Source organism: Merops nubicus, unplaced genomic scaffold (genome assembly GCF_000691845.1).
Source record: "Merops nubicus isolate BGI_N331 unplaced genomic scaffold, ASM69184v1 scaffold4655, whole genome shotgun sequence".
NCBI lineage: Eukaryota > Metazoa > Chordata > Aves > Coraciiformes > Meropidae > Merops > Merops nubicus.
The window spans coordinates 1-14,197 of record NW_008608823.1 but is presented as its reverse complement, the minus strand read 5'-3'; the positions used below and the strand labels follow the sequence as shown (position 1 = coordinate 14,197).

General features: G+C 36.7%; 1 protein-coding gene across 1 annotated transcript in view; it reads left to right on the top strand.

The window, feature by feature from the left end:
• IDE (insulin-degrading enzyme) overlaps positions 1–5,463 on the top strand; it is a gene marked incomplete at its 5' end in the record, with an annotated part of 47,860 nt that extends 42,397 nt beyond the window's left edge. Inside the window, 4 exons of the mRNA XM_008940367.1 lie at positions 577–638; positions 2,125–2,197; positions 4,044–4,111; positions 5,223–5,463. Coding sequence (XP_008938615.1) covers positions 577–638; positions 2,125–2,197; positions 4,044–4,111; positions 5,223–5,306 — 287 coding nt within the window. The remainder of the gene's footprint in view (positions 1–576; positions 639–2,124; positions 2,198–4,043; positions 4,112–5,222) is intronic.
• Positions 5,464–14,197: the final 8,734 nt, after the last annotated feature.

Genomic DNA, 14,197 nt, shown 5'->3' with positions numbered 1-14,197 from the left:
AAAGCAAGCATGTTTAGAACAAAAACCATGCCTGCTTATGCAGCAATGCTATTACATTATTAGTTCGTTTGAATTTAATTTATATGAAGTGATGTAGCTTTGAGACACATTGTCCCCAGATATCTTAAAGGTGATTATTCCTTAACAGGTACGATGTAGGCATCATTACCTACATTTATTTAAAAGTATAATCTGCCAAAGTACCTCCTACTATCCTAACTGAATAAAAGCCATCTATAATCAGTCTGCATTTAAAATGTGTAATGTTGATTTTAAGGTAATATACAGAAGTAGGCATGTCTCTTCTAGCTACTGAATAACATACAGTGCAATCAGTATTCTTCAGGTGTAGTTTTTTTAGTAAGTCCAATCAAATGGACTTACTTAAGTATAATTTTCTGCCAGGCTTTCAATGACACTTGTGCAAGTATTAGCTTGAAATGTAACAATGGAAAGCACACAATTTGCAATCAATTACAGCGTCTGAATTTGACAGAAACATATTTTGAACAAGCAGTGTGCTAATAACTAGCTATGGTTTGCAGACTTGTTCTAATTTTTACCATTGTTATGCAGATAACATTGAAGTGGCTTATCTAAAGACCCTGACCAAGGATGATATTATACAGTTCTACAAGGTAAGTTAATCATGTAGTTACAGTCTTGGAAGGAGGTGTAGGTACAACTGGGTGTTACTTGCATGAACTATAAAAGCATATGCATATGCCTGTTTTTACGTATGATATGATTGATCCAGATGCCTTAATTTTATTTCCTGAATCTTATTCAGTTTAATGGCAACTAGCATACTGTAAAAAATGAGGAGAAAGATGGAGTTTTTTTGGTTTTTTTCTTACCAGCTCTTAGTCTCCTTGTGTCTCATTTATTTTTTCTTTATGAATAAAATGTGGTACTCTGTGACCAAGCTTGGCCAAAATTGCAGATTTGTTCTTTTATTTTTTTTCTTCAATGAGTACATGATTCAGCTTATTTTGTGTGCATGAATTGTGAATTAGGTTTTTTAAAGCTTTGTTCACTGTAAATCAACACTTTGCTTTCTTCCTTCCACAGTTAGATAGAACAAAGGAACAACATAATGATGCAATAGTTGCAAATTGCAAATCAGCATGAAAACACTAGATAGATATCTAATATAAGGAATTTAAATACTAGGAGGGTGTTGTGTGTTGTTCCCAAATAAATTAGGCATCGTTATTTCTGTTCTACAACAAATTTCTTAGGCAGTGATAATTCACTATATTGTGAAGTGTACATATTGTTCATTACTTACAGAGCAGATAGCTCAGGGAGTACTTTAAAAAAAAATGTAGAGGTGTGCCTTTGGAACTTGTTCTTGGATGGAAAAAGTTCTGCCTGTGAAGAAGCATGGGGACATGTGTATTTGTGTGTTCTTCCTTTCTCTTTTGAGGGGACTAATGTCTTTCAAAGTGGGTTCTCTTGTACTCTGTCTTATCCTTTTTGTTATCCAAGGTAGTTTTTACGTTACTGTCTGTTTTCTGAGATTTAGTCTTAATGCTTAAAGCTGGTCATTATTTACATGGCACAGCAAACAGTAACTTTTTTTATTGGTATGATAGCATAGGTGACGCTATATAGAAGATAAAAGCTTAGTAGATGGAATTTCAGTAGCTGTAACAAGAACAGGCATGTGGAGGTTTGGGAGGATTCTGTACCGTTTTGCTTACACAAATGTGCAATACGCGAATATCTGGTATTCCAGAGCTGAAATAACTGGCTAGATTGATGAGCCAGTCCAGCTGAGTGTAATAACTGTGTTCAAGGTATTGTGCTTCCAGAAGGCTGAAAATCTGCAGTGATTTTAGGCTGTGTTCCTGATACTACGATAATTAATGGATGAATTCCTGTTACTTGCAGTTTATCTGAATCCCAAACAGTACATTAATTTCTTAACCTGATTGTAAAGTAATGAAAAAGTACTGTACAGATAATTTTTAATAATGTTTGAAGGGATGTCCCAAAACTCATCCCTTATTTTAGAGCTTAAATTAAAATTTAAATGCTCTCATTCTTTTTTTCTTTTATAAATATAATGTCTGAGTGATACTTCCCACCTCTGAAGGACCTGACATTTTTTCCTTGTAGGTGCTGTTGGCAGTAGATGCTCCCAGGAGACACAAGGTATCGGTACATGTCCTTGCAAGGGAGATGGATTCTTGTAAGTATTGTGCTGAATATAGTATTTAATCAATTTCTGTTCAAGCAAGTCATAGTTAAAGACAGACATGTTATATGATAGAAATGCACTGTAAGAGCAACTCAGCTCTGGAGATGATATGCCTTTCAGAGGAAAAATATTTATTTTTCTAGGTTTTCTTCACATGGGTGCTTCAAATTTTCTGATTGATCTTTGTGACTAAGTTCTTCGGCCATTCTGAAGTATATTGATATTAAAACAATATATCTTAAAATAGCACTTTTTTTCAATGGGCTATTTTAAAACAAGCCTTAAACTCTGTAGCAGTCCTACAGGGGAAAAAATATAGTATTTACAGTTATCAGTACAGTGTGGTGAATTTTTTTCCTAACAAGCAATGAATGCCCACAATTTTATTCAAGCATTTCCAAAGGAGGGAAAAAACAGAAGGTAAACAAAAGACAACCCTCTTGGAATGTCAAACGTTATATTTAAACTTGAGAAAATCCAAGTTTATTTAGGTGTTATTTTCAAATAATCTCTTAGCTGTGCATTGTAAACTGTGTTGTTCCACTTGATAATTTAAGAAAGAAAAGGTTAAAAGTGTTTCTGGTTAATACAAACTAACTGAGAGGAAAAACTTCTATTCTCTTTTGTGTGTATTTCTCAACAATTTATACTAGACTTAAATTCCCACGTGTAACTAGTTGCAAAGTCAAGAATATTAAAGGCTCGTGTGCAGGACAGAAATGAGCAGCTATCTGTGTGCTTGTCACGAAACTCCTCCAGTCTCAGAGCGATTAATTTTTACAGTACTGTGGAAATTGTAACTTTTAAAGCTGAGTAAGGAAGACTTGCTTCAAAGCATCTTTCCAGTGACTATTCATTGCTAAATAGAAATAGCCCTAATAATTTTCCTATGTACAAAAAGCTTTTGAAGTGCAGTAACTGCATTTCCAGAACGGCTTATTATTTGTCGGGTGATCATGGAAGACAATCTTAAAAGTAGTTCCTTTTACAGAGATTGTAGCAAGATACTCTCTGCACATACTCCCCAGTCCTAAACGATTTAATCTGGCATGTGGCCTCTCTTCTGCCATGAACGAGAACTTCAGGGACTTTAGTGCATTTCCCATGAGTCCAAAAGAACATTCTTCCAAGTGCAGATGCCTGTCCTCTTAGAGAGCACCACAGAGGAGGAAAGTTGGAAAGCTTCCCAGAGAGGTTTCCTCCTGGAGACAGACACACTGTTTTCTTTGAGAGCAGAAAAGAATCAGAAGCAGCAGGGATCTGGGATTGTTAGGAGAGGAGAGCACTTGAGCTTCCAGGGTGAAGGTTAGGGTTGAAATTTGAGTATGGAAGCAGAAAGGAGGTTTAAGGAATTTAGAAGTTCTGATGGACAAATATATTGGATGCAGGAAGAAGTTTTGAGGGGTCTGGAGTAGGGCATGCATGGGGACAGGTAGGGAAAACCTGAGATGGCTATCCAGAATTTTGGTACAACGGAGTAACCCCCATGTCTATGTAGGCATGTTGTTACTAAAAGATGTGCTGTTGTTGCATTGCTCTGGTCATTGACCAGGAGCTTAGCAAATTTTATTTCTACATCTCTTTATGTGTAACTAAAATGAGTAAAAGCCACTGCCTCAGCACATGTTCTCAAGTCAAATCATGGATTAAGATCTTTGTATTTCTAAAGACAGCAATGGAGTATAAAAGCAAAATGTTCAGAAAATCTTACTCGGTAAAATTAATTACCTGTGATTTATATGCATACCTGTCTTGTAAGAGAAAACAGATGATTATGTAAAAGGTACTGGTTACATGATGGTTACATTACGGAATTAATTTTGATGATGTTAAATAGGCCCTGTTGTTGGAGAATTTCCATGCCAAAACGATGTGAACCTGGCACCGGCACCACCACTACCACAGGTAAAAAGAAACAATACCCAAAAAATCCCAGGTTGCATTCTTAATATGGAAATTTAGTATTATTAAATATCTTTATAGAAAGAAGTAAACTCCTTGAAATTCATGTTGTTGTGGGGCTGATGTTTCAGCTGTTTTCCACAGGCATTATTGTCCTCAATAGCAAGGGGGTTTTTAATCTGATTTTTTTTTCCCTTTTTTTTTTAACAGTCTGTCATGTTACTTTTGTTCCTTCTAATCCATTTCAATGAAAGCTAATAGTAGTAGTTAATTCTAGATGCTTCATGTAGATGTACATCTAACAGATATATCAAGATTCAAGAGAAAGATGCGTACGTATCAACAACTTGATCATCTTTATTTTAAAAAAAAAGGCAACAAAAAAAACCCAACCCCAAACCAACACCAAAATTTCTAGCTGCTCATTATCTTAAAGCCTAAACTATTAGTGCAATTCCTGCTAATGTGTACCCTCTGGAGGAAGCAGTTCTATTCATCCAAGTATTAGAGATTTCCCTGTGTTGTTAGGTATGATAGCTAGCACTGGGCCCTTACTGCACTGTAGATGAATTTTCTTGAGGAATGGTAGTGTTTTTTCCAATTGAAGTTAAACTTTTTGCAGTGTGATAGTAGATCTGTGTTCTAATTCAGCCCTTACAGGTGAAATTTCTGTATGAGTTATATGTGGATATATTAGCTATTACGACTTTGTTACTGCAGCTAAGAATAATAGCTCTTTGGATTGCTGTTGTCTCTATGATCTTACTCCTTATATTCAAAGGATAGGTGGGATGTTCAGAAGTAGAATTTGTAAGTTAAAAGACAAGCTCTGCATTTACTAAAGTTCCTGCTATTATTAGCAATGCTATTGCTGCATTATAGCTGTTGTTTTTAATGATCTAGAGTAAGTATGAAACACTTTATTTCATAAGAAATAGCACTGTATTTTGGGGGATCCTGTAATAATGAAGTGTGAATCACTGATACTGTAGAAAAGAGCAAGCAAGAAGAGTTTACATATGTAGCTGTAGTGAAAGTGGAAAAAGTGAGGAGTTTCTTGCTTTTTTGATTAAAGTTACTGAGTAGACTTTTTCTTGCATGTGCTTCTTTGCAGCCAAGTGTGATTGAAAATATGACAGAATTCAAGCGCATTCCACTCGTGAAACCACATATCAATTTCATGGCTGCAAAACTGTGAAGAGCCTCACTGGATGAAGAAATGCAAATGATCAGTCCTGACATGGTTTCAGGGGACTTCATGATGAACAAAATTATTACAAGATCATTAAGATAAATGGTTCTGTCCATTATGAAAGTCCCAAATTCCTTCTTGGTTCATTTGACATTAGCTGTGTGTTAGGGATAGAGAGTATATAAAAATCAGTTGTGGTCATGTGTCATTTATGTTACAGACAACCTGTTGAGAACCAAAATAAATTGAAACAATAATAATAATAATAATACCCTTGTAGATGCAGTATATTTTTAAAATAGCATATCCCATCAGATTTTCATTTTGATAAAATAACCCTCCAGAGCAAACAAAGTTGCTTGAAATAACCTTGTTACTCCTGAAAAACACCATTTAGTATCCCAATAATTATCTTATTGGGGCTGGAGAGGGTGAGAAAAGTAGGTCCTTTCTGGGATAGGGTCAACATTTTTTCTTAAAAATAGAGACTTTCACATTTTTTTGAAGTGACGTGTTGAATGATACTTTTTTAATTGATCCTTAATGCAACCAACGTATTTTCTATTTAAGTTTTATGAAGACCAGTGAGGGGAAAAAAAAGGAAATGGGCAGCACAGTAGTAAGACAATTGTGTTAATGGGAATAATTGAAGATATGGGCATGATTTTAATCTTTCTATACAAATTTTGGGACATTTTATATTAAAACTAGTAAAATGCTGGAAACACTTTAATAGTACATCTTATTTTTGCTATCAAAAGTGTTATCCCTTGATACTGTCAAGTGTCTCTTGATACCGACAATATCCTGTTCAGGTTTTCAGTGTTACTGTGAATTGTTCCCATTTGGTATTTGGTGTCATTTTTTGTTTGTTTGTTTTCAGTTGCACATGTACTCATAGGGAACTCAGTCTGTTTTGCCTCATTGTTACATTAGGTCTCAGTCCAGCAAAGTACTTAATGCAGATGACTTTGAGCATGGGATAGTTCTTGACTCAAGCACAGGTGGATGAAACATGGGCCCTTTGAAAAATCACATACAGCATTGTTCTGGTACATCTGTGTGGGTCCTTCTCGTTGTCCTTCACAAAGGCATTTGGGATGGTGCAGCACTGGGTGTGCATTACTGCTACAGCACAAGGTGTGGTTCAGGTTACATCACAAAATGTTTGTTCCTACTTCTTTTAAGAAAGCTGTGCAAAACCAAGAATGATGAAGAATTTTGCTAAAATACTAGATGTATATATAGTCCGTAATTTGGTAAAATGGTAAAACAATACATGGTGTCTCATCTTTACCAAGTTTACTGACTCTTGCAGAGTGGTTTTGTGCTTGGGACAGCCCCCAGACAGAAAAAGGTAAGGGAGCATCTTACTAAGTTCTTGCCTGTTTAATGCATAAAATGGATTGTAATTACTCAGACAAGATAGAGTATGCAAAGCACTGAAGATAAAAAAATCTGCTCATCAGTGGTCTTACTGAAAGTTTGCTTCTTATTAAAATAACCTGAAACTAAGGCTCTGGTGTGACACACATGTTGTCAATACATCAGAATCCTGATATATTCTTACAGGGCTATTCTTTTTGTTAAATCCATGTTCTTTATTATTTGGCTCTGAAGCCAAATTGAGTGCTTCGCAGGGTAAGGGCCCTGTGTTTATCTGAGTCTCTTCTAATTGAATAAATACACGGTATTTAAAAGTTGTTTTAAAGTTTAACAGTACATGTTTCAACATCTTTTTAATAAGTTTGATGATAGTCTGTGATGTAACCTGTTGCCATGGAAGGCCACTAGCAGTTTTTGGTAGCCTGAGGAGAAAAAAACGTTAAAAATAGCATTAGTAAAAACAATAAAGGTGTCTGTTCACCATATTTTTCATGGATCCTTCACATAAAATGTGCGTTTTACCCTTTTGCATTTAGCTTTTGTTTATAGTTTTCCTTCAGTAAAAGTATTTGTATTATATATTAAAAGTTTTGACAACATATTATAAAAATATATATTTTGGGATTTAGTATTTAAACATATCACTCTTAGGGTGAATAAACTGAAATTGCTTCTATTGTGTAAAATAAATATATATTCATGGAAGTACTATCAACTCTAATTTTAAAAAATCATAGAAATAAATTGGAATAGCAGTGTATTTAACACAAGCTCATATATCACGTTTTCCAGAGGAAAAAATGAAGAAGTTCAAATTTCTGTGACTGGATGTGGAAACCCATGTAGTTTTCCAGCAACTTTTAGTTGCTTTTAAGTGTTCTCCAGCATTTTACAGTTTCTGAGTTTGATATAGTGGTAAATTTTGATAAACTCAGGCATACTAATGGGTTCATTTTAATGGATCCAAAGCTGCAGTGTCTACAAGCAATAAAAAACTACCTAGAATACACTGTAATTCAATTTTAGTGCTTGTTGATTAGTTTATGTAAGAAACCATAAATTATTATTACATAACTGTAATTTTTGCAAGTGCTATTTTAAGCAGTTCATGTGGAATTGGGTGCATGTGACACAGCCAGTATGACAGAGTGCTAGAGTTCTTCTGTTTACAATAAACAATCTGAATTTCATGTTTGGAGTTCTTAATTTGTTTCATTTTAATTTTTTGCATACTGGTAATGTTACATCTATCAGTCTGTGCACATTCTTTATCACACGTTGGGATTTTTGTGCTGTCCAGTTGCTTGGTCTCGTGAGGCTGAATAGCGTTGCTGGAGGAGCGTTCCCAGTCACACCAGGGCGGTTTCAAAGGACTTCCCCATGCGACAGCCCTCACCTTTTAGGCAGGCCCACCTCTGTTGCTCTCCGAGCGTGTGAAACCTTTACATATAAAGATAGAAATACTTGCACAAGGCAGGATTTTAATTATCAGGTCTGAAATAGTAAATTCAGAGCATTGCTGCAGCAAGACCGAATCATGCCTACTGCAGCTTTACAGTGTTGCTTTTAAGAAACTATATTCTGGGGTAATTTTCTTTGTTCTGTGCACACCAAAAGACTGTTTTGAAAGGTTAGGAGCAGGTATGATTGTTAGAACAGTAAATAGTGCAGGTTCTGAATTCTGACAATGTAAAGGCACTCCTGCTGTTCTAATGGGGCTTTGTGATGGTTAGCAACAGGCTTTGTCCTTGGCATTAGGAAGAGTGCTTGGCACTCTTAGCAGAGAATTAAATGCCTGCAACCCACCTGGAAAATTGTCCCCAACATCAGGGCTCTCTTCACTCCCAGTCAGAGGGATTGGTGTACATCTTGACTCATTTGCTCTATTGGCTTTTGCAAAAAATCAAGCTATCCAAATTTATTTTGCCTATTCCTGTTAAGCATGAAAAAAAAACCAGTAAAAACTACTCAAGCTTTTTCAGAATATTGCTTAAGCACCTGGACGTGAACAGCCCTTATTGATAATGTGTTCCACAATGCAGTCATAATGTGTGGACAAAGCATTGCAGACCTTTTTAACTTGCTATTTTCTAGCTCATGTTATAACACAAGGTCAGCAGAATGTTAGTCTCTCTTCTTTACCATTTAACTGGTTAGTATGCTCTTGCTGTAGGTCTGCTGTAGAAGAGAACGATTTTTCACTTTACACCTTCCTCTGTGTTTTTTCTGTATTTTTTCAGTAGCTGACCATTGAGCTGAGATGCTAATATACAGTGACACCAGGGCCTTTCCTTTGAGCAGATACTGAATTTGATATTCAGATCCAACTCTCCAATACTCTGCTTTCAATTCAGTTTTTAATATTGTTGACGCATGCTGCACAATACTCAGCACCTCCACTATTTTAAAGGCAGAAGAGATCAGAAACTCGAGCACCTTTCTTACTCTTCATGTAATTGCAAAAGAAGCGTGGCATACGTAGATTCTGCTGAAAGGCTTTTATTTCAAACATTTCAGTCTATTTATATACAAATAAAATATACATAAAAAGAATATATTCATAGTATGTGCTATGGGTGGAATGTAATGCTAATAGTATGTGAAATCTGAACTGCAATTCAAAGAAAGAAAATGTGGAAGGCCAAAAGCCCAGCAGAATGGGAAATGTCACAATTAAATCAACTTACTCGAACTCAAGCATCTAAATAGAATTTAGGATTGAAAATATTTATGGCCTCTTAAATAAGCATTTCTAAGCCACCCCAAGGCTGTTACCTAAAAGTGAAGCATTAAAGTATGTAGATGCCACACTGCTGAGTATTTGCTGCTGTTGATTTTTAGGACTCCCCTCTTCAGTGATGCAATGAAGGATTCTGAAGTCTACTTCTTGACTGTTTGTGCAATGGATGAAGGAAGATACAGGGCTCCAAGTGAACTTTGGGTTACTGTTACCCTGAGCACCGAATTGTGACTAGGCTTAGGCACTGAAAACTAGTGAGAGGCATCCAAGTTTAAATCCTACATCTTCCTGAGACTTCACCACCACCTTACTGTGCATTAGATGTGCTTCCCTCTGCTTCAGGTTTCCATTGCAGCTTTTCATTGCCTGCTCAGTTTCCCCTTCAAGAAGGGGAGCAGGGAATTGTGGTACCTGTCTACTGACTGCTAAAGATATGTGAATTTTTCACTGGAGCAGCAGCTGGCACTTGGGACCCCCTTCCAGCCCTCTACTCGACCTGTGCACAGAATTAGTGTCCCGTGGTACATGTGGGCTTACACATGCACAGATTCTGGTGGTGAATGCTTACTATACAAAATTAGAACAGGTTCAACAGAAGGGAACGAGGAGGTCCCCAGCCTATGTTACTCACTTCCTGCAAAGTTGACAAAGCAGACCAGAGAAAATTCTAACAATATGGAAATTAAGTTGATTTTTTTTGGCAACTTGCAATAACCACTGAGTTGTAGCATAAAAGACCGTGGTTTTTATATGAAGTCTGGTGTCAAGGATGAACTCTTGTAATGGGAAAGATAGAAGACTTGCTTGTGATTTCCGGGGAGTTACAGGGGATCAATGGTAATGCATTTTGAATGGTTAAGGCTGAGTCATTGCAGAGCATGCACAAAAATGGTGTTTTGGGATACTGATTGTAGAAAATGTGGGTGTACAAATGTTAGTTGAAGCTGACTCTGTGCTTTGAAGATCCAAATTTTGGATGTGATGTGGGTTTAGTGGACAGGGGTTTTAAAACTTTGCTGAATAATATTGGAGTGGTGCATTTGATAAGGCAGTGTTGGAACTGGTTTAAAGCACCAGAAATATGTAAACATTTCACAGCAATAGTATTTAAAAATGGCTCACTTTGTATTTTACAAACTTTTAAACTTGCTTTGGAATGAAGTAAGTCTAGCAGGACAGGTTTCAAACCAACTGATAATTTGCACATGTGTGTAAAAGCTAGGGAAGTTCTCAAGAGATTAGTTCCCATCAGTGCTCTGGAGTCAGGAAGCTGTCAAACTGTTCAACATTTTCCCATTTTATTTTTTTGTCGTAACAGTAACTTTAAACCTTCTAATACTTGTGCATTCCAAGCCTTCTGTAGTACTGGGGCAGGGGGGGAAGTGTTTCTTACAGCCAGTTACTGCAAGTGAAGTTCTGTGTTTTGGCTGTGAGATACCAGTATCATTCACTGTCACATATCTGTTAAGGGTGAAGCTTCATGAATCTGAAAAAAAAAATCTATGCAGATAATTCTCCTATTCAGACTTGATTAATACTAATTTCCAGATAAAACTGCAGGAAGAGAAAGTAATTGTGACAATTCTGCAGCATTATGTGTATTTTAAAACCGCGGGAATCTGTACGTATAACTGGATCTGGCATCTCCACAAGCTGATTGTTTTGTTCTGATACTCTTGGTGTCACCTTCAAAGGCAGAGATGTCCACTCTTCATCTTGCATTGCATCATGTGTCTCTGACCAAGATGAAGTGATCAGATACTCCCATTGTCACATCAGCCAAAAGTGTCATTGATGTCCCTTTATTACTGGTATGCACCAGGCTGCATGCATGTTCTAGGATATTTTTTTTCCTGTGGTTAGAACTCACCTTCTAATTGTGGTAAGCTTTATCCAGAAAGTTATACGAAGGTGGTATCTGTTGTAGGTCTAAGCCTGGAGAGCCACACTGGACTGGTGCTGCAGTTCTGCAGAGTGGAAGATGTAAGCAAGTAGAACTATTTCAGAAATCCTTTGAAAACAGGTGCTATTTAACTGCAGCAGGAGACTGATCTGCTGTTGTATGCACAGTATGATTCTATTGCTGTGAATAATTAATAAAAATGTACATTATGCAGCCTTTTCCTAGAATTAGGCATATTTAAGAGTGGAATAGCTTTGTTGTAGGCTTTGTGCAACTTGAAGAATGCATATACAAAGAAAACTTGTAGTTTGGATTTTCCATTTGAATTTAAATGTCAGTAATTGTTCGTTTAAAGATGTTATGAATGTGAAAATACAAAAGATTGTATTAAGGGCAGTGTATACAAAATGTAAGCGTGAGCCGGGGTGTTTGCCCACACTATGAATAATGTGGAAATGGAAGATAATGCATATAAGTGGAAAGCAACTAGTTGCATGTCATTTTGCATTTCTTGTCTGATAATCATGTTTATCTGTCATGGCACTGTGGATAAATTATAAATTCCTGTGAAACGGGGTCATGTGTTCTGTCTGTAAACTACCAATGCACAACTGTGGCTCTGTGTATCTAATAATGTGGGTTTTTAAAATGTTGAATGGATTAATTAAGGGTGAATACAAGACCTTATTTTCAGGTCAACTTGTATTATCTGAATAGTCTAAGTTTCTTCGAGCTTTGAAAGCAACAGAATAAAAGTAGCTCATGTCTCAATTTTATTAGCTCTGCATTCTCTACCAGACACAACAAAAAAAAAAAGGCAGTTGAGATAATTAGTGGGCAAATACTTAAGCTGGCCTGACAACTGGTGTAAATGTGTTGTTGCCTTAAAGTATATTGATAGTGCTAGGTTATAAAATATGTCTTCACAATGATTTTGGCATAAACTCTTGACTAGTCATTTAAAATAAGCTTAAATACTGTTGGAATAGCTTAATAGCCCTGGAAGTCTGGTAACATTAATGTTTTTCCTATAATTGCAATCCAGGTATAGCATCTCAGACTTGTGTGGAAATAAACACAGCTCTGTAGTTCCATAGCTTATTGGGTTGAGCTTTAATTTGGTGACAGTGTTACAGAGGTGTTCTGTGACAGATCTGTTACAGAGGTTGTTGGAGCTGTCTTGCTATTATTCCCCAGGAGTCACCATATACTCTGCAAGCAAAAAAATAATTCCAAGATAATGTATATCTACATTTTTGAAGTATGCATTTTCAATGTAATTAATCTAGTACTTAATCTAAAGTAAATGGTATATCCTCTCAAAACCATGTGGAAAGATTTAATACATTTGGTTGTCCAGCAGCTCAGGAAAAGGCAATAGTTCAGAAAATGCACTGCAACACAAAGTCAGCACCAAGTGTAGATTCACATGTATGATTAAATAAGACTATAAGGGATATCACAATCAGCAAGCTTTAACTATTTTGCTTATTCTGTTGGTAATTTGTTTCATGTAGCATGCTGAGGTGCCCTCATAAGTGATACCAGACACATACTGGCACCAGTGTGCCCAGCCCTGGTATGCTGGTATTGCAGGAGAGAGACTGCAGTTTGGAGAGATGTAATGAGGAGGGATGGCACTACAATATCCACAGACCAGCAGCAGCTTGTTGATACAAATTCAGCTTTTTAGAACGTTTCTTTCTGGTTCTGAAAGTATGAATGGCTAAAGGTATCAGGAGAGGGGAGGGGTCCTGTCTTTGTTGGCCCCTTGCAATTTTGGATGCCTTGGGCAATCAGTAAAGTTATGTTCTTGGGCAGCAGCTACATCAAATCAAATGTCCTTACTCAACCGCTGTGCGGTTTTTCCCTTGGTTTGATTTATGATGGTCACATCTAATCCCTCATCTTTGGAATGAACAACAGAACTGGGTGGTTTATTTATGGTGATGCAGGAGAGTGAAAAACCTGAAATTGGGGTTGTGTGGTGTGTTTGGTTTTGGTTTTTGGTTCCTTGTTGAGTCTTTAGGGCTGGCACTTACCAAAATATTTTTTGACCTAGAAAGTCAAGTAGAAGTGACTTCATTGTAAATATTGAACTCTTAAGTGCCATTTTTACAGTAACAAATGTAAGAGTAGGATTGTATGCTTAATTTGCAGAGGAATGTTCAGGTTCATGATGTAGTCATGCATATTCAATAATTACTTCCTACTCTTTGACAAGGTTGGGCCAAGGGAAGACCAGGAAAGGAAGAACTGATTTAAGTTTTTTTAAAAAAGATATTCTCTTATCTGTTTCAAAGCTTAAAGAAAATTTACTATGCAAGGAAAAATGAATTTTCATGGCTTAATTTGTAAAACATCAATTTTTTTAAACAGGTATGCTTTTTTTTTTAACGTGAAATTTTGTTCATCATTTCTTACAAAACAGCTTATACTTCAGAACAAAACAAAAATCATCTTAAATGATTCACTGTGAAACAGGAAGCTGTCATGGTATCTTCACGCTGTAATTAAAATTCTTGGTGCTACACGAGACAACTTTTGCTGTTATTCCCTATAACTATGTGAAGAGTTGTGCATCTCATCTTTATGCATGGAAATTATTTTCTTCATTCTGCTGAGAAAAATCGTGTTTGTCCGATTCTACAGATAAAAACAGAGAACTTTAAATGCTTAATCGCAGAAAATAAATCAGATATGGTCTGGATGCGTGTTTTATGAGGAGAAAGGCTGCCTGCGGTCTTTATCATCACAAGTTCACCGTCCCCTATCCTAAACCCGCTCGCTTTCCAAGGGCTTTCCCCGCGGCTCGGCCCGGGGGCTCCCGGCGCAGCGCGGTTCCCGCCCGAGCCCCCTCTGGAGCGG